Source organism: Manduca sexta, chromosome 6 (genome assembly GCF_014839805.1).
Source record: "Manduca sexta isolate Smith_Timp_Sample1 chromosome 6, JHU_Msex_v1.0, whole genome shotgun sequence".
Lineage (NCBI taxonomy): Eukaryota > Metazoa > Arthropoda > Insecta > Lepidoptera > Sphingidae > Manduca > Manduca sexta.
Window position 1 is genome coordinate 6,551,578 of NC_051120.1, and position 24,505 is coordinate 6,576,082.

At 35.2% G+C, this 24,505-nt stretch overlaps 3 protein-coding genes and 1 long non-coding RNA gene across 10 annotated transcripts; 2 read left to right on the forward strand and 2 right to left on the reverse strand.

Moving 5' to 3' along the window:
* Nucleotides 1–2,389: 2,389 nt before the first annotated feature.
* On the reverse strand, nucleotides 2,390–10,759 carry LOC119193665. Its single transcript, XR_005114018.1, has 3 exons — nucleotides 10,646–10,759; nucleotides 3,191–3,232; nucleotides 2,390–2,811 (listed from the first exon to the last, which is right to left on the reverse strand). It is a non-coding gene; the product is annotated as an uncharacterized LOC119193665 (long non-coding RNA).
* On the forward strand, nucleotides 7,000–11,199 carry LOC115448235 (gustatory and odorant receptor 24). The gene is made up of 5 exons (XM_030175598.2): nucleotides 7,000–7,528; nucleotides 8,271–8,528; nucleotides 8,889–9,167; nucleotides 10,154–10,315; nucleotides 10,689–11,199. Exons 1-5 carry the CDS (start codon nucleotides 7,004–7,006, stop codon nucleotides 10,881–10,883), a joined length of 1,419 nt encoding a protein of 472 aa, XP_030031458.1. The 5' UTR covers nucleotides 7,000–7,003; the 3' UTR covers nucleotides 10,884–11,199.
* A 996-nt stretch (nucleotides 11,200–12,195) lies between these two features.
* Nucleotides 12,196–15,628, forward strand: LOC115448236 (hsp90 co-chaperone Cdc37). The gene is made up of 5 exons (XM_030175599.2): nucleotides 12,196–12,393; nucleotides 12,472–13,038; nucleotides 13,450–13,565; nucleotides 14,169–14,358; nucleotides 14,614–15,628. The coding sequence occupies exons 1-5, from the start codon at nucleotides 12,361–12,363 to the stop codon at nucleotides 14,833–14,835; spliced, it is 1,128 nt and encodes a 375-aa protein (XP_030031459.1). The 5' UTR covers nucleotides 12,196–12,360; the 3' UTR covers nucleotides 14,836–15,628.
* A 1,001-nt stretch (nucleotides 15,629–16,629) lies between these two features.
* Nucleotides 16,630–23,520, reverse strand: LOC115448239 (regulator of gene activity). 7 transcript variants are annotated; one of them, XM_030175607.2, is made up of 9 exons: nucleotides 22,703–23,175; nucleotides 21,525–21,579; nucleotides 20,763–21,044; nucleotides 20,182–20,365; nucleotides 19,804–20,013; nucleotides 18,906–19,110; nucleotides 17,584–17,748; nucleotides 17,189–17,324; nucleotides 16,630–16,755 (listed from the first exon to the last, which is right to left on the reverse strand). In XM_030175607.2, the coding sequence occupies exons 3-9, from the start codon at nucleotides 21,039–21,041 to the stop codon at nucleotides 16,681–16,683; spliced, it is 1,254 nt and encodes a 417-aa protein (XP_030031467.1). In that variant the 5' UTR covers nucleotides 21,042–21,044; nucleotides 21,525–21,579; nucleotides 22,703–23,175; the 3' UTR covers nucleotides 16,630–16,680. The 7 variants fall into 7 exon arrangements, with proteins under 7 accessions (XP_030031467.1, XP_030031468.1, XP_030031464.1 ...); XM_030175608.2 differs by lacking the exon at nucleotides 22,703–23,175 and adding an exon at nucleotides 22,063–22,383; XM_030175604.2 differs by lacking the exons at nucleotides 21,525–21,579; nucleotides 22,703–23,175 and adding an exon at nucleotides 23,386–23,520.
* Nucleotides 23,521–24,505: the final 985 nt, after the last annotated feature.

Genomic DNA, 24,505 nt, shown 5'->3' on the forward strand with positions numbered 1-24,505 from the left:
ACTACATAATATTATAATACAGAGTCCAAAGAAAGTTGTTTGCTCGGTTTAAATTGAACATCTTTGTAAGTTAGAGAAATATTCTTATAAGGGTTTATTCAGAAACACGTTATAATGAACTGGTTTTTCCTACGAACACCGAATAAAAAAGGAAATTAACCAAGGAACGGTGATTGGTAGAGACGGATTTATTGGAAAATAACATTTTACGCGGCCTTTTGAGGTTCGCTCCTTCCAAGATATAAAAAAGGGTCCTCTCACATTTAATGAACCTTGGCTGGCTTTTAGCGGAGCTAAATGATTTTTAATACTCATTTATGCCGATTTTCGTTTCCCTGGGCAGAATAATATCTGAAAAACATTGGATTATAAGATAAGTTGTAACCGGCGGAAATTCTTAAACACGTCGCATTTTGTAAATGAGTTAAAAGATCCCTGACCAAAATGTCCATCACTGTTCATGCTCAAGAAAATGCATAAACAAAGATGAATAACACAATAAAGCTCATGATAACACAGACATACAGCTTTATATGATATAGCAATAAGGACACTAGTCGAAGGACTACGACTTAGGATTTCTGGTGCATGGACCGTGTCAAACTGTCGTCTATTCGTCGGGAACCTCAGGAAATAAATAACATAGAAATAAGTTTATAAAGATTTCATAAAACTCTATGATATCACATTTAAATATTAGAGTGTTAAATGTAAAATTCAATATATTATGTTATGTTCCAATATATTATGTTCCAAACATCTGTTTGTCAGAACTCAGAAAACTCTGAACAAGTTTAAAAGAAATTTGATACATGGTTAGACTAATTATTAGATTGACATATACTCAAGCTACTTGTAATTTCAAAAATATAATATACTTGTCATTATACAGTCTAACTTATAAAAAAAATCGTAAATAAAAGCTATAAAAGCTTAGTTAAAATACAAATTTACTCGATCAGCTGTAAGTCAAAACCGGTGATGGTTGTGACAGCTATTCAAGCAATTCTTAATCACCTCTTAACGCTAAAACAAGTTTATAAGTAAGACTGATAATCTCTCTCCGGTAATATCGGGTTGCCCTTTTACCCGACTATGACAGTGAAGGAACACAGAGTGCACACCATAATATCTCCTGCGTACCTAGCTAATCTTTGTTGAGAGTGACCGCCGTGGCCGAAATTCGCTTAGGAGGGATTCGTTCACTTGTTATTTCTAAAAAGTGAAGAGAGGGCCCGTTATCTTGAATCAAGTATTCCACGCAGACGAATCCACTAGGCAACATTATACAATACGATAAATATCGTTTTAGGTTTTCAATATTTCTGGGAAACATATACTAAACTTATTTTGGGAACGGATAAAGGATTTCACGTCATATCGCGTGGGATGCTAAAATTTGGTGAGTCCAAAATATTAATTTTACTTTCGATGAAACGAACGATCCACCCACGTGCATACAGATTGGGCAAAATCACTTTTGAAAGTTGCACAACGATCTCATATTTTTATCATGCAAAGGAACTATTCACATTAGCTACACGTGTTATGTATCAAATAATAATATCGTTACAGTTGGCTTTTTTAATTATATTATGCTTTGCCATTCAATTTTCTATCAAATCTTCAATGTTCAAATCCAATTACAGAATTTTTATTTATTCGAGCACGAAAATGTGACCCCACTATACCTGATGGTAAGCGAAATGGAATCCTGATAAAGTGTCGACTGATTAAAGATGGTTATATTTCCTACAGATTCTACGCTTAACAAATAGCCAAGTATTTTCGGAAAATTTCGCATTTAAAATATTAGTGAGATCTGTATTGCATCGTTTTTAATTGAATAATACTTTTTTATTTTAACTACTTTTAACCTAAAATAAGTTTGTTAAAACATCCAAGCCTTCATATAAATAACACACTTATGTCGAATATATAAAAAAGTTAAAATTCTTGTTAAGAAACTTGACGGCTGCATCCTAGAAGCTTCAAGAGCCGGTAAACGGTTTAAAACTTTATAACACACGGAATATTACTCCTGACGTCTTCTCATATTGTACAGAATGTAATATGTGAATAAATTTTAACTGCAACATAATATTTTTACACCCTTCATAAAACAATTATAATTTCAAAAACGTTTGCCTTTATGATTATCGGATTATTGCATTTATGTATTTGAACTTATCAATATCAACACCCTATGATTGTACGTACGTTCGATGCAAATAAAATATTCAGATTCAACAGCGATTTATGATTAAAGATCTTTATAACAAAAGAACTATTACTCCTGGCGCCTTCTCATATTTTGCAGAATGTAATATGTGAATATATTAAAAAATACATATTCATTCTCTTCGTGGAATTTCCCACGTGACCACTATTTTTTATTACACAAATTATGAAGAGCTGAAAATAATTTCATACTTCAGTATATTTCTTCGTTCATAAGATAATTATCACAAAATTAACGGGCTTCTCAACTTGTGCGGTTTTAACAATTTGTCTTCGACACTTTTCCAAGTTAGTTATGCCGCCGCAATTTCCCGAGACGAAAAACGTGAACAGGGGTCCACTTACCTCGATATATTATTCAGGACATCTCGCCTTCACTTGCAGGAAGTATACGTTTTTAAATTTTATTCTATACTGCATCTTGTAACTTAAATTTGTTAATTGTTATTTAGTTAACTAAAGACGGATTATTTTTATTTAACATTTTACATTTGGTGTCATTTATGTGGAAAGCTAATTAAATTCTCCGTTCATAATAATTTTCTACTTGTATCGTATTATCGATTTTCACTGAAAGTAAAATAGTTACATAGCTTATGTAAAAATACAAATATCATACATAGGCAATATCTACTTCCATAATTAACATTACAACTATCTTACTTTGTCACCAGAACCAAAAGTTTAAAGCAAGCGATCTCATCACATCGTTCTATTCTGGATAAATATACAATGAAAATGACATGTTATGGAATCAACGTTTTAGACATAAATAAGGGTTACACACACTTAGACCTAGTTAGATACTTAACACCTATCTAGGTGCCCAGAATAATATACACGGGTCCCACAAAATAACGCCTACTTAGACATTTTATAACACGTGAAAATCTTGCGAAATACCACATTAACACTTAATCTGTGTTTATCCAGGGGACGCCGTACTTACCCTGGAATTGGCTGGGTGCGAATAAATCCTCCCCGGACGAAACTAAAACAAAAGTGTGTATTGAAGTTAGTCCACCTTCCGACCACTATTTATAAACTTACATAGTGTTAACTGTTTTGACAATGACTTATCCTTCGTTAGAATGCAAGTTGTTACAACGTTGGATAAAGTAAGGAATAAAAAGATACTTATCTATAACAATTAGTTTAATATAATGGAGATGGAGAATTTGTTTGTGAATGATTAAAATATAAAAGTATGAATAAACTACATAATGTTGTTGTAAACTACATATATAATAGAAAAATATTTAAGAACCAGAAATTTACTGAGACAATGTTCCATACAGTGACGTGGATTATGTCTTAATACGTGCAACATCTTATTGTAATATTCGATTAATTAACACTTTTACCATAATTGTAGAGCAACGTTTTGATTCATTGTTGAGCAAATCTTAGTTCCATGGCCTATGCATGGCTTAGTCCACGCTAAATAACCTTAGTTTCAGGACAATATGCAACGGCGTAGTTAGCTTTCGGTATAGGGTAAAATTTCAAAATTTTATCCGACGGGGAAAGCGACCCTTTTATGTAGATAATTCTAATAATCTAACAGTAGTAGAAACAAAACTATGTACTTGTGTTGAATCAAGAGGAGCAGCCAGTCTACGGTAATAGCAACAGCCGAAACTGGATGTAGGATATAAATTTAAAATTTTCCTATAGAGTTTTTGTTGTACTACAAAACCACTTTACTTACAGATTTATCCGTGTAATTTTTCTTTAGAATAAAATTAAATAAATTTAAATAACTACGTTAAATTAAGTTCGAACATGATGTAAATTTCTGTTAATTCAAAAAAATTTACAGTCGGTTGAGTAGTTACTCCAGACATTTCCTAAAACAAATAAGTTTAACCTTACTTGTTCATAATATTAGCGTAAAATTTCGCTGCAAAATAATATTTTCAGCCTTCTTAAAACAATAAAAATTTCAACAAATCTTACATTTATAATAACCATATTATGTATTTATAAATGTATACTTTTATGTATTTGAACTCAAAAAATTATATTATCAACACAAAATGTTTGTATCTACATTCAATAAAATATTTATTCTGTTTCAACAGCGCTTTATGATCAAAGGTCTAAAATTTTTATGGAATCAAACTGCATCACAGTCTCACAGTGATCTTGCACCAGCTCCAAAAACCTTTACGACCTTGACATAAGGTCCATCAAAGTTCAAGACACCAATGCACCTGCGCCTACTAAACCGCACTATACGTACAAAGTACAAACTTATAAAAGCCCTCGGGGAGCAATCAAGAAGAAAGGTTAGCCGCGGGGTTCTTAAGCCTCTCACAATCAAATTTATCTGCATCGCGGCCGGGTTAATCGAGGATTAGTTAAATTGGGCCGGATTCTGATGGGGTACCTACAGGCCACAGGGGACACCGAAAGGCGATCCACTTACAAACTCATTACGCGGTTAGTTAGTAAATAATTTAATGGTTAATCGTTTTATAAACAGCTAGCGAACATGCGATACTGTTAACCGTACTTTATTTCAAAGAAAATAAGAATTATTTTAAATTAAAAGTGCATTTTGAACTTACGAAATATTTCATCACATAAAAGTCCGGTATGATCCCAGCTGACGAATTATGCCTTCCAGAAAACATAACTAGTAAAAGATTTCAATGCCAATTGTCAACTAGGGGAAATAAATATGTACACCACCAATTCAACAATTACTACATAATTTTATGTACTTTCCATTACACGTCCTTCAGGCGTCACGTTTACAGCCTTAACGCAAATGGACATATGGAGGACACTATCCCACGGTCCACCAGCACCAAGTAAACAATTTCAAGCGCGTAAACACGTCTCACGTATATCGCCTTCAGCTAACCTTGACAGCAACAGAAGGTCGCATACAGCAATTTATTATACAACTCATAAACGTTTGTTACAATTTACCGAAGGGCCACATCACATCGTAACTCAAAACATTGTCATGTGAACATTTATTTCGCAGGTAAGTGCGTGTCTATTTACTGCTTATTCATGGTGTCCACTACAAAGGAGCACTGTTGAGTTCTATTTATTGCCCACGTAAAGCTTTACGAGCCATAAAACGGAATTCTCCGACATTCATTCGTTGGGACAAGTATCTAATGTCTTAGTTTATGTATTGCAGAGCAGGTGCCTCTAAATGTCATATTTTATTTCCACAACGTGTCGCCATAAAGCTTTTATTAAGATTCGGTGATTTTTCCATTGGAGATTTACATCACAGTAGGTGTCGATGTACAACCTATGATCTACTATCGTGTACTATGCAAATCAAGTATAAAAGTTAAACACGTGGATGTAAACTCCAGGACTTTGTCACAAGTAACAAAATTTCTTTCTAATTCCACAGCGTAACAATATCGTTAAAAGTTTTGTAAATGTAGTCGTTCCGTGTGAGGGTAAAATTAACAGCGTATAAATTGATATTATGCTTCAAGTAATGCACTAACTTTAACTACATGAAACTACGTATGCATTACCAAATCAGCACGTGGACATATAAGATTATATCTAAACCAATCTAAATACTAAAGTTTGTGAAAATAATTAGGTGTTTGTTACAAGTAAACGCAGAAACAGCTCGACAGATTTGGATAAAATTTGGCGCACGGATAGAACATGAAATGATTACACATAGGCGGTATTTTGCTCCCTTAGGAAATGATATACTTTTTTAACAGATTTTTAAATAAATGGCATTGGTGTCATACATATGGCGCTATAAATCGCTACCATGTTTTAAAGACCTGATCTGTAGCTTGTAGCAGGAACGGCTTTTCACGAGGGCGAGGTCGCTAGCAATATCTAGTTAATAACATAATTTAGATTCCATCAATCCTTCCATAACCTTCAATCCCGTCTTACAACAAAGCATTAAATCAAGAATTACCCCATAAACAATCACAGGAAGCTTACCCGGCGTTAACCGAGTGCTTCATTTGCATACACCTAAACAATGCTCTTACGAACTGTTATACTACGCTGATAAACACATCATCGTATTAGAGCGCTAATTAATTTGTACGTTAGATAGAGAACTTAACAACTTAACACTAAACTAGTAATAAATGTTATTAAACAGTGATTTAACTAATCACTGTTCTGTAACTTTCGATCTTATGCGAAATTATTTGAGAAACGAAGAGACAAAACATTGATTCGGAGATTAAAAATAATTTAAATTTTCTTATGTTTACGCGAATATTAGACATTAAAATTAAACTATTTTTCGGATTTTATCGCGGTTTCAATATTTTAGTTTTCTCCTGACGTTTCGAAGATCCCCCTATGACCACGAAGGCTGCAAAGTCTTTGAAACGTCAGTTAATTTAAAATGATTAACATAATTCCTAATTAGATATATATGAATGGATAAAGTTTAGAAATATAAGTATCCCATTTACACAAAATATAATTTTTATTATAATTAATGTTAACTTCAGTTTCTCAGTTAAAGTTATTTTTAAGTAACGAGACCTCGTGTAGCTAACATTGATATATGAGTCATAAAGCGAATGGAATATGACTAAGGTCTAATTCAAGGTGAAGTGCACGTTTAAAATTTAACGTAAATTCGTAACGCTTACGTAGTTGCAATCAACTTGTCAACCTTTGAAAGATGACCTGGCCCCACCTAGTCATTAGCTTCCTTCTCAGTTGAACTTGAGGCAATGTTAACTATCAAAATTGCTCAGTCGTGCGTGAACTGATACGCGTTACTGACAACATGACTTTCTACACAAGCAGCAGCCTCTACACTACGCATGCGATACCGAATGGCATTCCAGTACGAATGGAGGAGAAACCGAAAAATAAAATGATATTTCTTGATGTGACGCCATCACGGACTCCGAAGCCTGCGTCGCCGAATGCCGTTGTTCCGATGAAGAACAATCTCATAGACCCTCATATCTATAAGGACATTGTGTACGAGAATATAAAGCCAGTTTTCACCGTACTTCGACTAATGGGAGTCCTTCCTTTGACACGGCCATCGCCTGGCGTAAATCAGTTCAAAATCGCGTCGCCATCTGTGGTATATTCTTTAATATTGTACATTGCACTAATCAGCTATGTTCTGTATTTGTCTCTACATAAAGTTCAGATTCTTCGTACGGCAGAAGGTAAATTCGAAGAAGCTGTTATTGAATATTTGTTCACTGTGTATTTGTTCCCCATGTTAGTTGTGCCGATAATATGGTATGAAACTAAGAAAATTGCTGGCGTGCTTAATGGATGGGTTGATTTTGAGGTAAATATAATCTACATTAAAATTGCAAGCTTTTTAGTTCAGTTACTACCTAAATGACACTATAAGGTATACACGCTGTGTACTCAGATTAAACAGGCCGATACAATTGTGTCGACCGGCGAGGGATAATCATCTTCGTCTATCGACACTCTATCTAGACCCCACTCCATAAGTTGAGAGGGGTGGAGGCACCGTAAGGTGCAGTGGAATCACTTGCAGGATAGGTATAAAAACAATCATATATAATATATATGTGTATGTATAAATTCAACAGTGTATAGGTAATATATAAGCCTTTTGTCCGATTCCTCCCACATGTTTTATCGGGTTTCTGACTTCCTCGCCTTCGCAGCTGCTATCTGCCCGAGATCAGAAACTTCGGAAACTTTTCTAAACCCCAGATGTCAAATAAAGAGCACCCGATAAAAGTAATACTAAAATCCCTTATTTAATTTTGTTCCAGAACTTTGTATTAAACCGCAAATACCTACACACCACACCAAAGTTTCAACATATTTAACATCTTAAACTTATTGATGAACATCAACCCTTGAACGGGATATTACTTATTCGAACATTTTGTTTTTAGCTTTAACGAACTTGTAATGTTAAACATAACCAATGTTTAAATTTACCTAGTCATAGGAAAATAAAGTTATATAGTACAAAGGCTCACATAAAATATATATATATATATATATATATATATATATATATACTGACTAATGTGTGTATATTTCAGGTCGCCTACAAAGATCTATCCGGCCGTGCGTTATCGATAAAACTATACAAAAAGGCGTTAATAATCGCAGTCATAATTCCGATTCTATCGACGGGCTCTGTAATTGTCACCCACATTACTATGGTGCACTTCAAGGCAATGCAGATAATACCTTATGTTTTCTTGGAAATTCTCACATATATTTTAGGTGGATATTGGTACTTGCTCTGCGAGACGCTAAGCGTTTGTGCTAACGTAGTCGCCGAGGATTTCCAACAGGTATGCTTTCGGTAACACGATAGAAATCTCGAAGTTTGAGCACTAACATTGAATTACGTTACTCGAGAGATAAACTATGTAAAACTTAACTCACTAAGGTTTATTACTTAAGTTGTAAGATGTTTAACGGTGGACGAAAGAGTTTAAATGCTTTAATTAACCCTTTAAATATATATTGAACTAGAAAACTGCTTCTATATTATTTAACTAAAACATAGTATTATAATTAAGAAATATAAAGGCAATAGGTACTTTATTAAACATAGTGGCTTTTCATGAATACATTAGTAGATAGTAAGTAGATACGTTTTTGTTAAATGGTTTCTGATTACACTCATTCATACTTGTTTTACATTACAGGCGCTTCGACACGTCGGCCCCGCTGGAAAAGTCGCGGAGTATCGAGCATTGTGGCTTCGTCTCAGCAAGTTAGCGCGAGACACTGGCCTCGCTAACAGCTACTCCTTCACTTTTGTTAATCTATACCTGTTCCTTATAATAACACTTTCAATATACGGCTTACTGAGCCAAATATCGGAGGGATTCGGGATTAAGGATATTGGACTGGCGTTAACAGCAGTATGCAGTATATTTCTATTGTTCTTTATTTGCGACGAAGCGCACTATGCTTCCCAAAATGTAAGTGAACGGGTGTAGTGGGAGTGTTTTGAAAGTGATAGAGTCACGTTGTAGATATATTTGTTCAGGGCCGGAATTAGCCTTCTATGGACCTAATCGACAACTTTCTCACAGAAAACTGACATGAAGTGAACACTTAGGTTTCGATTGGTAAATGTGATATTCGGAAACACAAATACCCCAACTCTTTCCTTCTTTCCTGATAACGGATAGTCTAGATAGAACGGATAGATCTTTGAGACCGGAGGAGTTATGGACATATATATGGGCCATGCAGACTTTTTAACGTCAGATACCCCACCTGACCGATTGCCGAATAATTCAATAAAAATAAACCTAGCAATTTGCTTTAAAAATTAATGTGAAATAAATATTGTACATACAATTATTATTAAAGACGATCCTATCATCCTATAATAGAGCTATTTCAATGGTGCTACAAAATCCATATTACTATATTTTAAAAGGAATTATTCGCTAAAATATCTTGCACCAGACTTACTTATTATATACCTTAGCAAAAACTTACTAGAATCTGAAGTAAGTCTGACATCTACCAATAAATATGATGTAGGTTTATATTTAAATTATCCGGATAAATCGAAATTCATCCATTCCAGGTAGGTAGTAGGTTTTTCCTACTTACAAATTTCAAAATTCTCTGAAATTAGTAAACGAATTCGCAAAACCAAACATAAAACAAACATGCGGAAAGAGTCCTATAAGAATAAGGTTTTAGGGAAGTCAGAATTTACTACAAGTTCAAACTTCATTGCAATGTTAGTCCTTTCATGAAAGTTACACAACAAGACAATCGATAAAAATATACCAATCCCTAATCCATACTAATAAAATGGTCTGAACTACCTAAAATTTAAAAAATAAATACTGAAAACGTACTTTAGAAATCCCTTTTTACTAACGTATAAATAATGATATTTAAAATAGTAAGTAAGTGAGTAAAACATATAAATGCCTTTTTATAGGTAAGAACAAATTTTCAAAAGAAACTGTTAATGGTGGAACTGTCGTGGATGAACACTGACGCACAAACAGAAGTGAATATGTTTTTACGCGCCACTGAAATGAACCCCTCACAAATCAGTCTCGGAGGATTCTTCGACGTTAACCGCACACTGTTTAAATCGGTACTTTTTACATTCAAAAGTAATATTTTCAGCTTTTTAAATTTGGAAGGGGAACGTGCAATTAGTTACCATCATCGGCCACCTTCATTGGCTGGCCAAGGCGGTTATGTTAGTATCACAGGTCATACGATATAAAGTCGAGTCGACCGAATAAAGATAGTAGCCTTCGGGCGTCTGCCTCGCTAGACTGAATCCCTAAATCTTATTTACTCAGTTATAAGTTCTCCCTACCTATAGACACATACATTCAAAGTAGCTGCAGTTAAAACTGTTAACTAACAAAGAGGTACTTATCAAGCCTATTTTTAAAAAAATGGCTTAAAATCTTACCTTCGAATGATACAATTTTTTTGATTCCATTTTTCCTTTACAGTTGCTAACAACAATGGTCACCTATCTAGTTGTTCTTTTACAATTCCAAATCAGCATTCCAGATGAAAGTCATTCGTGGGAGAGTCATGATAATGAACTTGTCTCTAACGCCACATCATCAGTTACGGAAACTACGACTACCACCGTCATGACGACTATTATGACAACACTGGCAAAAAGGAAAAAGAAGAATTAATAATCGAGATCATGTTGTTAATTTTAATGCGCCAAAAATATTTTAAGCTGTAATTCATAGTTTTTCACCCATATAAATAATACTAAGCACTTACAATTCACAATGCGCCGAAACGAATAGTTAGAGTCCGCAGTTTTATTGTTTTCTTCGTCTATTTATCCAACAACCCTAATATTTGAAAATCCAGATGTACAAATGTAGAATACCAAAAGTAAAATTATATCTCTTTAGCATCCACCCAACTGTATTTAAGATATTGGAATTCCTTCTTATCATTAAAACACGCTATTATTTGATGGCAAAGCAATTAATTAGATACATAGACAAAAGATTAGATCACAAATAGAAATAAATATATTTTTTAATGTATTTCTTTCAATAAAATGTACAAGAGAATAAATATTATATTTTCCGCGTATATTATTTACATATGAGTTAGTAATTATAACCTCAGTTTGGGTTCCGTGGTCGTTTAAAATCCAGAATATATCAAATATCCAGTAAGACAAGCCGGCATAATTCTGGTAACCATATAGAGACGCCGCCGCGCCGCCCGTCTCGTGGATGCATATTTTCAATAATAGACAGATACTTTAAATTATAATTACATAACTCACCGCTTTATGGAGCAGCGATAGAGCGGTCAAAACCCAGAAGTGCAAGGGTGCGTGGCACCCAGGGCAGGGACACAGAGGGCGCAAACCTATCGGCTCATTCACATTTTTTGTTTCGCGAGGAAAATGCAAACGGTCGGTCATAATTCACTTATCATCTATATAAGATTTGGCAATAAAAATATAATAATAATGAGTTTTTAAGTTCCATTGCGTCGGCCAATCACAATCTGTGTGCATTCCTAGATTTGTAAAAACACCTACCAATCTCGAAATCGGAATTTATGCCGATATCGCTAAGGCCTCTACCCATCCTCCATTCCAAGTAATAAGAAGTAGGTAGGTAGTACCTTCTTTTTATCCCATTCACGGAACGGAAGAAAAATATTAAACATACAATTTACCCTGCCTTATTTCATATTACTCTTTATATGAGATATTTTCTATTTTTTGGACCAGTTTATTTATATGTAGAGACAATAATAAATAAAAAATTTACTATAACAAGCGGAAGCCTTTCTTCCTTGTTTAATTGAATATCTTACTTATAACTTTTGGTGCATGTAAAAATCATGATTTTCGACGTTTATATTTTATACATAGAGATAGTGCTCCATAACTCTACCTCTACCTTCCTTACCTTCAGAAAAAGACTTCTGTCCATAACTGGTTACACACGGTAGGAATACGATACGTACAAAACATTTCATATTAACTTGGCAACACTGACACAGAACTGTCAAATTCATTAGTAACAGTTAAGAGGTATTTCTAGGTTTCTGTAAGTTTCTGGAAACAATTTATTTATTTATCCTAACAAACATCGGTGTAAGTGGCACATAATAAAATTTTGATACACAACAATGGTGGACTATAGCAAGTGGAAAGATATTGAGGTTGGTATTTCATCATAGATTTATCGTTAAATTCTTTAGGTACAGCCACGATTCTACAATAATTGTTCCGATTTTTAGATTTCTGACGATGAGGACGAAACACACCCTAACATCGACACGCCTTCGCTGTTCCGCTGGCGGCACCAAGCGCGGGTAGAACGCATGGAAGAGCAGCGTCGCGAGAAAGAAGAACACGAACAAAAGAAACGGGAAAACTTGAGGCGTTTGGTGGAAACGCGCAAAAAGATCGCTGAAAGTGAGTCAAACAGTACAAATTTGGAGTCACTGAAGAAAGTTCTTGCGGAATTGGAGGCGGAAGAGAAGGCGATCAAAAAGAAGGAAGATGATCTTAAGAAAAAGGATAAACAGACGCCGTGGAACGTTGATACTATCAGCGAGCCGGGTTTCACCAAAACAGTGATCAATACGAAACCACCGCGGCCCAAGGACGAAAACTTGACCGAAGAGGAGAAAGAGGCAAAGATGAAAAAGTTTATCAAAGACAATGAAAAGTTGTTGAAACAGTTTGGTATGTTGAGGAAGTATGAAGATTCAAAGAAGTTCCTGCAGGACCACAACCAGCTGGTATGTGAAGAGACTGCCAACTACCTCGTCATTTGGTGCATCAACTTGGAAATGGAAGAGGTGACATATATTTTCTTACAAGTTGTCTAGTACCCAGTTTATGTAATTATTAAAAATTTCAAGTGAGTTTCTGTAACATAAACAAGTACCAAGGCTTCAAAGAGCTGTAGAATATCAGTGCTCAAAAAATGTTTGAACATAATATAATAATAATAATAATTTTAGCCCTGTATTATATACTTGCCCACTGCTGAGCACGGGCCTCCTCTACTACTGAGAGGGATTAAGCCTTAGTCCACCACGTTGGCCTAGTGCGGATTGGTAGACTTCACACACCTTCGAAATTCCTAAAGAGAACTTCTCAGATGTGCAAGTTTCCTCACGATGTTTTCCTTCACATCACCTCACCTCATAATTCAGAGTAATTTGATAATGTTAAGCAAATGATGCAATTTGTTTTTAATATTTCAGAAACATGATTTGATGGCTCATGTAGCCCACCAGACAATCTGCATGCAGTACATACTGGAACTATCTAAACAGTTAGATGTCGACCCCAGAGCTTGTATTGGATCATTCTTTGCCAAGTAAGAGTAGCAGTATTTTATGTTATCATAAAGTTTGTCACAAGTTTGCCATCATATATTATCCTGCTTCTATGTGTAGTCAGCACAACACAGTTTCAAGCATGTTGAATAGATTGTGCTTAGTTTTTATGATTGGCTGCTTATGTATCATGTTATATTTTTCATAATTTTTATATTCTAAGAAATCCTACTCAATGGATGTTTGGAAAGTTCTTTAGATATGCATAATAACCTAAGTGGAAATTTACTGGAATACAGTGGTGAAGAGTGCATTTTTTCAAAAGGTAATTGAAGTACACTCAGAAACAGCTGTATGGATGTGGATAAAATTGGGCACACACATAAATTATTCCTTGATTAACACATAGTCCATTCTTTTATCCTGGTCACTTACTCCCAGGTGCTTTATTTTTATTTGATTTTTTATATAAATTGAGCAAACATCATATGAATGGTGCTATGGATTACTACAGCAATATATGCACTTTTGTAACGGGAAAGGCTTATCACAGGGGAAAGCACAAGTAACACCTAACAAGAAATGAACTATTAAAAGCATTTGTATGAAATGAAAGCAAATAAAGTTATAAACCTAATTTCCAGAATACAAGTGGCTGAAAAAACTTACAAGGACTCCTTTGAGGATGAGTTGTGCCAGTTCAAGGCTAGGATCAAGAAGCGTGCTGAAGAAAAGATCCAAGAAGCAATCAGGGAGCAGGAGGAAGAGGAAAGACAGGCACGACTCGGGCCTGGAGGACTTGACCCTGTTGAAGTTTATGAAGAATTGCCTGATGTGAGTATTCTGTTTTGTTACATCACAACACAAGTGACTGCTATGAATAAAATGGGTAATAAGAAACAATTCAGTGTAAATGTGCTCATATAATTATGTGATTTATATGACTACATAATAGTGGCAAGGAGATTAAAAACATATAAATAACTAAATCAATTAAAGCAAAATAATATTAATTGAATAATACCAAACTTGTTGTTGTGTTTATTAACTTTATTGACAATAGTTTTTCATTACTTATATTTTTTACAGGAATTGAAGAAATGCTTTGACGCACAAGATGTGCCGATGCTTCAAGCTACCATAGCCAAGATGCCGGAGCAAGAAGCAATTTATTTCATGAATAGATGTATCGCCGCCGGTCTGTGGGTACCTGGCAAAAATGATGAAGAGCCCACCATGAAAGAGAATGCTGGGTCGTCTGAAACGAAACCTGAAGCTAACAACTCCAATAGCACTGATGATGTAGACTGAAAGTTTATCAATTACTCCAATTATTATTCTAGTTTAAGTCCCATTATAGATATCCAATTGCTATATGATTCTAACCCATATGAGTATTTTGCGCCGTGGTTAAGCTGATACATTATTATAATGTGCCCAACGTGCACTGAGGTGAGAATTGTCACATTCACTTTTGTTACATGGGCATCATTAAGTACTCTATAATCTTTTTTAAGTATTGTTTTGTGTTCTGTATAGTGCATAAATCGACAGCATCATTGATTTATAAATTGCACACTATAAAAATGAAAATATATTTACGAGTTGTTGAAGTCAGCCTGATCAGACTAGAACACATGGCTATGATAATATGCAGAGATGGTGCATTTATAGAATTGCCTTGAATAGTTTCCAGGTAGCATATATTTAAGATGGTTTTAATGTCCTTATATAGTATATTATCATGTTTATCAGTAATTGACATAACATATTGTGGGTAGCCCAAAGTTATATTCATAAATGGTCTATGTGCTAAGTCAGCTACTAGCCAAAAATATACGAAGTTAGCGCCTCAGTGTGCGTTAGGTTGTGTATGTTAACATTTCTTTTTTATTTTATCACATATGCAAGTGAATATGTGTTACCAACTTGTACAACTAATAGCAATACTTAAAAGGACCAGACTGCTTTTTAACATAATGTGATGGCGTGATCGCTTCGATTTTACATTTATTGCCTCTTATAGATGTATAATAATAGAATAAATAAATAAAAATATTAGTAACATGAAATTCTAGAAATAAAATATGTTGACGCCATACTATTTGCATTTTTCATTTTACACAATTTAATATAGTGTTATTGTATATAATCTGCACTAACCGCAGTTTTCAAAAGATGATCCCGATATCTTTTTGGATGCATCGCGGAAATTAACCAGTCAGTTGTTATTACTGACATTCTTATAAATAACTTATTTTTTGTTTAATTTATTCTCGGGATCGGATCGAAGATAGAAATTGGGATAATTTATTACAAAACAGCCGTTAAACGTAAAAATTTGGGCTAGAGCTTTGAATTTTAGGGTGTGAAGTACTTCGCTTGGTGCTAAAATCGGCATAGGTTCAAAGATAGTCTCGCCAGACCTCCAGACCTCCGTCATCATATTCATAGGCCATCACGTACGACGCTCTCGGGGGTCTTCACATATTTTACCTTCAACAAGAGGTCGACTTACCCACATTGCCGCCCATTATGGGACCCCTGATCAGTTAATAATAGTCGCTTCTTGTAAAAGATAATGTAATGCATTACATGTTAATGCGGCGCCAAATTAATCCACCGATGCGGGTCACTATACGTCAGGCGTGCCGTCCCGCACACACACGCGTAGCGATTCCAAAAGCCAGTGCGACTGTGCACCTAGCATATGCTATGACACGTATGAAATTAAATTTAAATACATATTTCATATGAAAATAAACACAATGAGCCAGTGGCCCACACAAGCGTGCTAGTTTGGGGTAGTAACTATTAAATATTCTGTGGATTTGATACACGAAAGATAGCTTGTGTTACGGCGTGGCGCTTATTTTCACACGAGTGCTCCTGCACCATTGTAGATTTTTTGTAACACGTGTGAGGTGTCACACTGGCGTCGCGTGCTTAAAGACAATTTTATAAGCGGCAATCAATATAGAACTGATTGATTCACAGGGAAGGTAAATAGACCCGTTATCTGAGGTCATAGGATCGCGATGGACATCAAGTATATGGTAGTATGACCATAGTTTTACTTTCTTAGGGGAGAAATAAAAGGTGGTGTTAAACTTGTACTTTTTATATAACAAAACTACAATAGGTGTGTGAGAGTCGCTAGGTGAGCACATGCGGCGGCAGCTGCGGCCGTCCCTCTAGCTTGCTGTAGTCCAGGTGGAATTCTTTCGCCACCTGCAACAATAAACGCACAATTTGTATCTCATTCTATTTATTCCAAGACTGTTTCTCTAATCTAGCCTAGTAGAGGAGCCCAGTAGGAGATTTTGGAATTACTCGAGCGCGGCAGATTAACATAAACCTGTAGACGCTCCCACCGCAGGTATACAGTATACTTTCTTTAAATTCCTATAGCTCCCAACGACACTTGAGTAAATCCCCATTTATCAACGCTCCCCTAGTCCTAAGCCAGCTTCAAATCAATCTTAAAGAGGTCTATGCACTAACGTAGTTGGCGTTACCATTTACAAACACTCAGCGTCAGAGAGAATGGTAGATTTTTTTTAATAATACTCAATGTAGGTATTTCATAGATTTTAAGTTTACTAAAGAAATGCTAGCAAGATTCTATGTCAATTGTTGATATTGATATGCAAGCATAATTTACCTTGCGCCAATTATGCGCATCAAAGAAGTAGTAGGTGCCGCGCTCGTACGTCGATGTTTTTTCCACCATCGGCATGCCGGGCGCTTGAGAGATCCACACCTTCTCCTCCATGTGATACCGCCATTCGCGATTATATCTGTAACAAGGGAAACTTATTTAAATCTACCTGCTCTCTGTAGTTTTCCCTTAGCTTATAAAGCACTTGAAATTTAAATTGTAATTAATGTTGTCAATTTGTACAGAAAAAAAACTGATAAGTGCGAGTTGGACTTACGCACCGAGAGTTCCGTACAAAATAGGTAAAGTATAAAGTACATATTTACGGATTTCAGAAAGGGGAGGCATTTTAATATAAACTATTGTACATAGTTCATACAATCCGAAATAATACTTACAGTTCCGACGCAGCCGCAATTTGCAGCACGTCACCGACAAAACAATAAAACAGGTAAAATAATAGATCTTCCTTATATCGATTCAGTCGTAACGGCGCCAGCTTTTCTCTTATTGAACCGTTTATTAAATATTCCGGAGGCACGTGGTAGTCCATATCCTGTGGTCTGGAATAGGAAAACAGTATTCATGTTAAAGTCTGTTTTTAATACGTTAAATTCGCACAACTACCCCTTTAAATGCCAATCATGAAACATCATGTTCCTACAAGTAATATACATAAAAGGCAAGAATACAACAGGAACAATATATCATAACGAAAAAATTAAGTACTACGAACTTTTTACAGAAAATTGTGACTAATAAACATTTATTTTCATTTAATATTTAATACATCATACATCGTACACTCCACTATGTATAGACTGTTTGTATACCGTAGTATAGCGAGGCGACCCGTTGTCACGGCAAGCGTCGCCACGCCAACAATCCGGTTTATACCTGCGTCTAGAGATGTTTCACACCAAAACGCGTTTCAAATTTCGACGTCGTTTTATTGTAATATTTGTGATTGATCGGGAGACCAACGCGTCAGTCACGACATAGTCTCTTAACCAATGCCTATAAAACGACACGTAGTCACGCGTGTGTTTTTATCACTATGCAGGCACACAGTTGTGTTATTATCCAGGCAATGGCAGTGGCGCGGCAAATGCCAGAGTTTAATGCCAGTATGCAAGGAGGAGCTTTGTGTTAAAATTATCGCTAAAGCAGTATTGCAAATGAGATAGACCCTATTTATTAAGGATGTCTTTTATGTAGCTGACATTAAACTTTAAAAAAATATAAGTTGTGTAGGACACGTATATACAGCACTTATTTTTACACGCATAACATGTGCCGTCACACTGGCATACGAGATATTTACGAAAATGTGGAAAGTATGCCTGGCATTTGACGAATTGTTCTTAATAAAATTTTACATTCAGTTAGTAATTAGTTTATAAATTTTTCGATGATTAACTTTAATGTAACAAATGAAAAAGCAGCTCTAATTAAATTAGAAGTTACATTTGGGCAGCTTCTTTGTATGATAATTCGCATGTAATACTTATTAAATTTTTGTCCTCCACAGTAACTAATCTTTTTTGTACCGCTATTCCATTTCACGCAATCATCTGGCATGCATAATTACGATACACAATTGATTGGCAAGTGCAGTTATAAATATATTTTTTTAATGGAACTCATTCTACATCAAACAATTCAACGAGTTTTATCTACTGAATAAAATGAATAAAATAAGCAATTTCATCCATCTCACCTGCACGGCGTGTCCGCCCAAGGTCCAGCAAAAGTCAAATATAGATTGTCCGGTGAATTTAGATTCAAACCGAGTGCCGTCAAGTCCTGTCCGAGGGCTAACGACACGAGACTGGGATCTGACTCCGCTGCTCTTATGAACGTCAGTAGCCCCACTATACCGAACTGATTGGGTATCATTGTCTCTGGTATATTCGTCACTTTACCTAAAAACACATCACTAAATTAGCACACTTTCACAACCACAAAGTACTGGAAATTATGGCAATATATTAAAGTGGATTAGTTAAACGTGAAGCACTTTAATATACCCCAACTGAATGATTCTATACACACCATATAGATCCGTATGTGCTCCTTGACTGACAACTTTGGGGAAAAACAATTTGATGTAAGATAATATATCAATTATAACATCAAATCTAACTACACATCCACAACACACAAACTCAGCATGCATCATTAAATAAATAATTAATAATTTTTAAAAACAAATTATTATTATTATTAGTCAGCATGCATGTTTACTGTATTTGTAGTGAGCAGTTACCTATTTCATGTTTTAGCATTTTGGAGTGGCCTATTATTGGATCGCAGATTAGACATAACATTTTGTAATTAGTAAAAAATTTATATAGTGTGTTATTTATGTTTAAAATTTCAATAAATAGAATCATTGTTAGTTTTTAGACAGAATGAATAAGAGAAACAGTTACACGAACAGTTTCACAAACATCGGCCGTGACAAAATGGACTATAGAAAAAAAAAATATAGTCTAGTTAAATTGACCCCAAAAACCGACTACAACCAAAGTTCGTGGAACAGTGCGTGTAATTGCAATATGACCTATCCCATATTTAGTTACTAGTTTGTGGCGTGGTTGTTGGTGGAAGCATACCGTCAGGTGAGGTCTGTATGCCCTTGCGCGCCTTGTCGGGCACGTGCACGAGGTCGGTGGAGGGCGGCGCGGGCCCGCCGGAGCCCCCCGCGGCCGCCGCTGCTGCCGCCGCTCCGGCCGCGCCCGCCGACGTGCCGGGCAGCGCGGGGAAGTCCTCCGACGACATCGTGAACTCCGACTGCTCCGACGTCGGCTGCTTCACCATACCCACTGTCCATTACACAACCTCACTTGTACCCACATCTGCGTCTATGTTACTCCGCACGGCGACGCGCCGTATGGCATACGGCAGATTTAATTTTTTTTATATCAACTGTCATGATCCGTTTTTAAAAACGGTATCTTATTATCTTAACCCACAGAGCTTTGACATCTCACCGTAAGGTTTAGAGCCAGGTGGCGGTGGAGCGGCTGCGGGCGCCTGGTCTCCGGCGCCGCGCGCCGTCAACGACGGGAACTCGCTAAGGTCCAGTAGCGGTGGCGTTGACGTGTCGCCGCCCTCGCCGAACACAGAATGGTAATTGTTGCTTGCGTTAAACCGGGACAAGTTGCTCATACTCGACTGAATCAAAATCAAAAAATGTATTCAATTACTAAATACAGTGAGACAATATCTGTAATGGTTGGATAGGTTACAGATTAGGTTACAGGAATACATTATATTATAATGACACTAATTTATATTACTTTATACCAAAACTCAGCTATAACTACAGCCAAACTTCCAGTTCCTTTTGCAGTGGCCGCAGCCACATCAAATGTGTTTTAGGTGTTATAGGGAATATAAGTACATATGCACGGCCATTGTCTTTTACAAACTACAAGTTCGATAACCCTATGGATACTTTTCAAAACTTGTAAATCGTTTTTATACTTTACATATGCTTCAGTAAAGTGTAGGTAATATAATTTTCATAATTGCTTAGGTTTCTTATGAATAAATCTTAATGTATACTCACCATAGAATTAGAATTAGGTTGCGACAAGGTCGTCGGCATCGGTACCCTGCGATCAGCGAACGCCCGCTGTCCGAAGAGTGTGGCTCGAGAGGCCATGGACGGCGGGGCGCCGCCCGGCATCGCCGTGGAACCGCGGCCGGGCGACAGCGCGCCGCCGAACGTCGGCGTCACATGCCCGGAGACGCCGCCCACCAACCCTGAGCTCACGCGACCGCCCACGCCGCCCACTCCACCACTTGCTAAGCTTCGAGGTGCTTGCTGGAAATTCAAGTTTGCCATAACCTGCAATTGAGATTTAGTTTTCTGTATTTCTTAATTGCTATCAGTTTCTGATTCCCCTGTTTAATCATTTCCTTTGCTTCAGAACTAACAAAGAATAATTCGTTTTTAAAATTTAACATTTTCAATGTTTAACAATATGCTAGATTTCAACTCAAACAATCTTCTTATGTGCTTTATTGAGATTGTCACATTTAAATGTACAAATAAGGCATTGATAGCAAAATTAACATTCTTTTTACCTGGTCATATGTTAATTTTTTAAAACATTATTAAAACCAGTTTGTGATAATTATATTCATGAGAAAGACGATAGGTTTTACAGGACAGCTAATTTGAACTACAATCAGTGCACAAATATAATTGGACTCTGGGAAAATATTATAAAACTGCTATTGTAGATGTAAATACCATTAAGCATGTTTCTTATTAAAGTTATTTTAAATATATCCATTACATTCTTTAGTATTAATTATGACATACCTATCTCCCCTGAGGGATTAATTTCAGATATGCAGCCGGTCATAAAAACCAAAGTCTGCAACATACACAAAAAGATGCGGTGTCAACACCTGACTAGAGGTCAAAAGGAAAAAGAATTCTATGTTACAAATATAAAACACATATTTCATTATAGTTTAAACAAACACCTACAATTTATAAACTGCCTAACTTGTAAGTAAATCTGGGTCTAAAGGAAAAAAATACACTTAGAATTGATACTTGTTACTCCTCCTTTTTTGTAGTGAGTTAAAAATCAAACCTACATTAATTATATTGAAGACTAGCAATGACTAATTGTAAGTAATTGGTTTGCTTATGCTGTCTGAAGTTATAATTTCAAAACATATTACATCTGATTGTATGTGGAAATGTTAAATAAGCAATTTATAAACTATTCTTATCTACAGAAGTTATCATACTTGTATCCAAAAATATGTCTTTATACTATTATGGTGATAATTAGAATTTAATCAGAATGCCTATTAGCTCTTTACTAATATTGATAAATCCACTTTACCCAAATTATTTCACATAACTTTTACAACACTGTATGAATACACATATTTTGTTTCTTGTTGGAACAGATATTGCTGTTTTGCCATAAGTTAGGTTAAAGTATTCTTATAAGTATTGATGTTATTGTATTAACATTTTTAGAATAAGATAACATAATAGGTGTAGAGTAGAAAAAGAGAAATTTGTATATTGTTCAGGTTAGGTTTGACGCATATTGTTGCTTCCGTTTCTAGGCAACCTTCATTCAAAATCACTGTCAAACATCCCGTAAGGTTCGAAAAACAACCAAAACATAAAGAAATCTATTACAAAACAGAGAAATAAATACGCATATGGGCGATACAAAAACAAAAGCGTATGTAAATATTATCATATAAAAGAAATATAACTACTGTTACCTATAAGACGAGTTTGAACTTCAATACAGCAACAAACCAAACAAAAATACACGTAGTCTTCGCTCGATTAATAAAACAAAGATATTCATAATGCAACAGGAGATAACGTCTCATAAACTCAACAATAACAAAATATTTATAGTAGATAGATACTTCATTATCGTGTAATTTGTGTCCTCTGTCAAACAATGGCGACCCTGCTGTTTCTGTATACTCTTTTCATCACAAATCATCAAAAATTACCTAATGTGTCGGCGACAGTCCCTGTTCCACTATTTCAAGAGTAATATCGATGGTTCATAATCAGGTATTTTCAGCCAGAACAGACGAGTTGCCTCGAGTAAAATAAACAAAAGTTTGTTGACTGTCCAATTTTGACGACGATTTATATGCATTCAAAATTTTATACACCAACTAAAAAAATACGAAGGGATGCCTCTGCATTAAACACTGCTATAAAATGCTGTAGATCTTGTACATCTTTATTCCACTAATAAATATTTTAGTAATTTCACTCAGTTTTGTCGAACGCCACATTACCCTAAACAACTGGCGGCCATATTGTTAAAAGCGAACGGAAATTTGTAATAATTTTCAGTCACAATTCTAATAATCTTATTTATTGTAGGCTACTCAAAGATAGTTTGATCATAATTTTAACAAATTAGTGGACTTATTTATAAAATGAAAATTATAGTGTTTGAAGCTTTTTATTCATTAAGTTAACATATTCATTATTTTTAAGACATTATATTGACTTTGTATTTCCTTGAAATACATTTTATTACCACAGCAGAATAGAAATCTCATGATTAGACAAAAAAATAATTTATTTCAACTATTTGTCTCTGCTCAGTCCAAAATATAGTTATTAGTAGTTAACTTTATGAAATGTTAAAAGTTTTAACTTTAGGATTCTTACTAACTTGGTCATCTTGTGAAAAGCTGTTATGCCTGCTCGATGTGCGTTTTTTCATTTTTGCTACTAGGAAATAATATATAAATTATTTTAAATTAAAACTATTTTTCGTTTTTTCATAATGACGTTTATTTGCAAATCAATTTCAAAATACCCTCTATCTATTTCTGCGCATAATTTATACACATTTGTAATTTTGTCTCTAAAAGAAAATGTTAATTACAAGTTATATGTACCTACATAATAATAATTTTAGGACTAATATATCCGATTTCAAATTATAATATTGATAGAATTTATTTTGACGATATAGTCATTTGACATTATTTATGTACAAAGGTTTCATCAAACTAAACTGATAAAAATGCACAAGTACCCAAAATAATGATTTTGGTTTCTTTTTACTGATTAAAAATGACTTATTACAGATTAAAGAAAACTAATCTTAACTAAAATTCAAATAAGTTTTTCATATTTCATAGCATGCAAATGGCATGCATGCTCAGAGTGCGTAAGACTCAACGGGCTCGTCATTTATATCTTTCTTGAAGCAAATAAGAATCTAGACTCGAGATGATAAGTCTCTAATAAAATAAAATAAATTATAATTAAGTTATGTCGGAGATATAAACAATACCCTTACCCCCTTATTCATAAACCTTTTTTATCTAAGGACGGAGTAAAGCTGTGATAACAAGCCTGTTTCTCAGTGCCCAACGGCACTGAGAAATAGACATAGGACCGTTGTGATTGGTTATTATTGTTGTGTTCAATATTAGCCAATCACAACGGCCCTACGTCTACGCACTGTGAAGACTGCCATGCCGTCAGCACTGAGAAACAGACTTGTTATCACAGCCTTACTCGGTCGTTAGATAAAAAACGTTTATGAATAAGGGGGTTAGTGTCCGTCAAAAAGAAATACTAAAAGTGCTTGCAGACTGTTGCATCATCGCAGAAATAGATTATGCGGCATTAATTTTATTCTGACGAACACACCTTGATTTCACATGGACTTGTTGCTAGAATTATTAAAAGGAGACGAGCGATACTTCATAGAACCTTGGGCTTGGTGTTACAGAGATAATTTATGCATTATTTTATAGGAATAATAGAACCATTTCTAA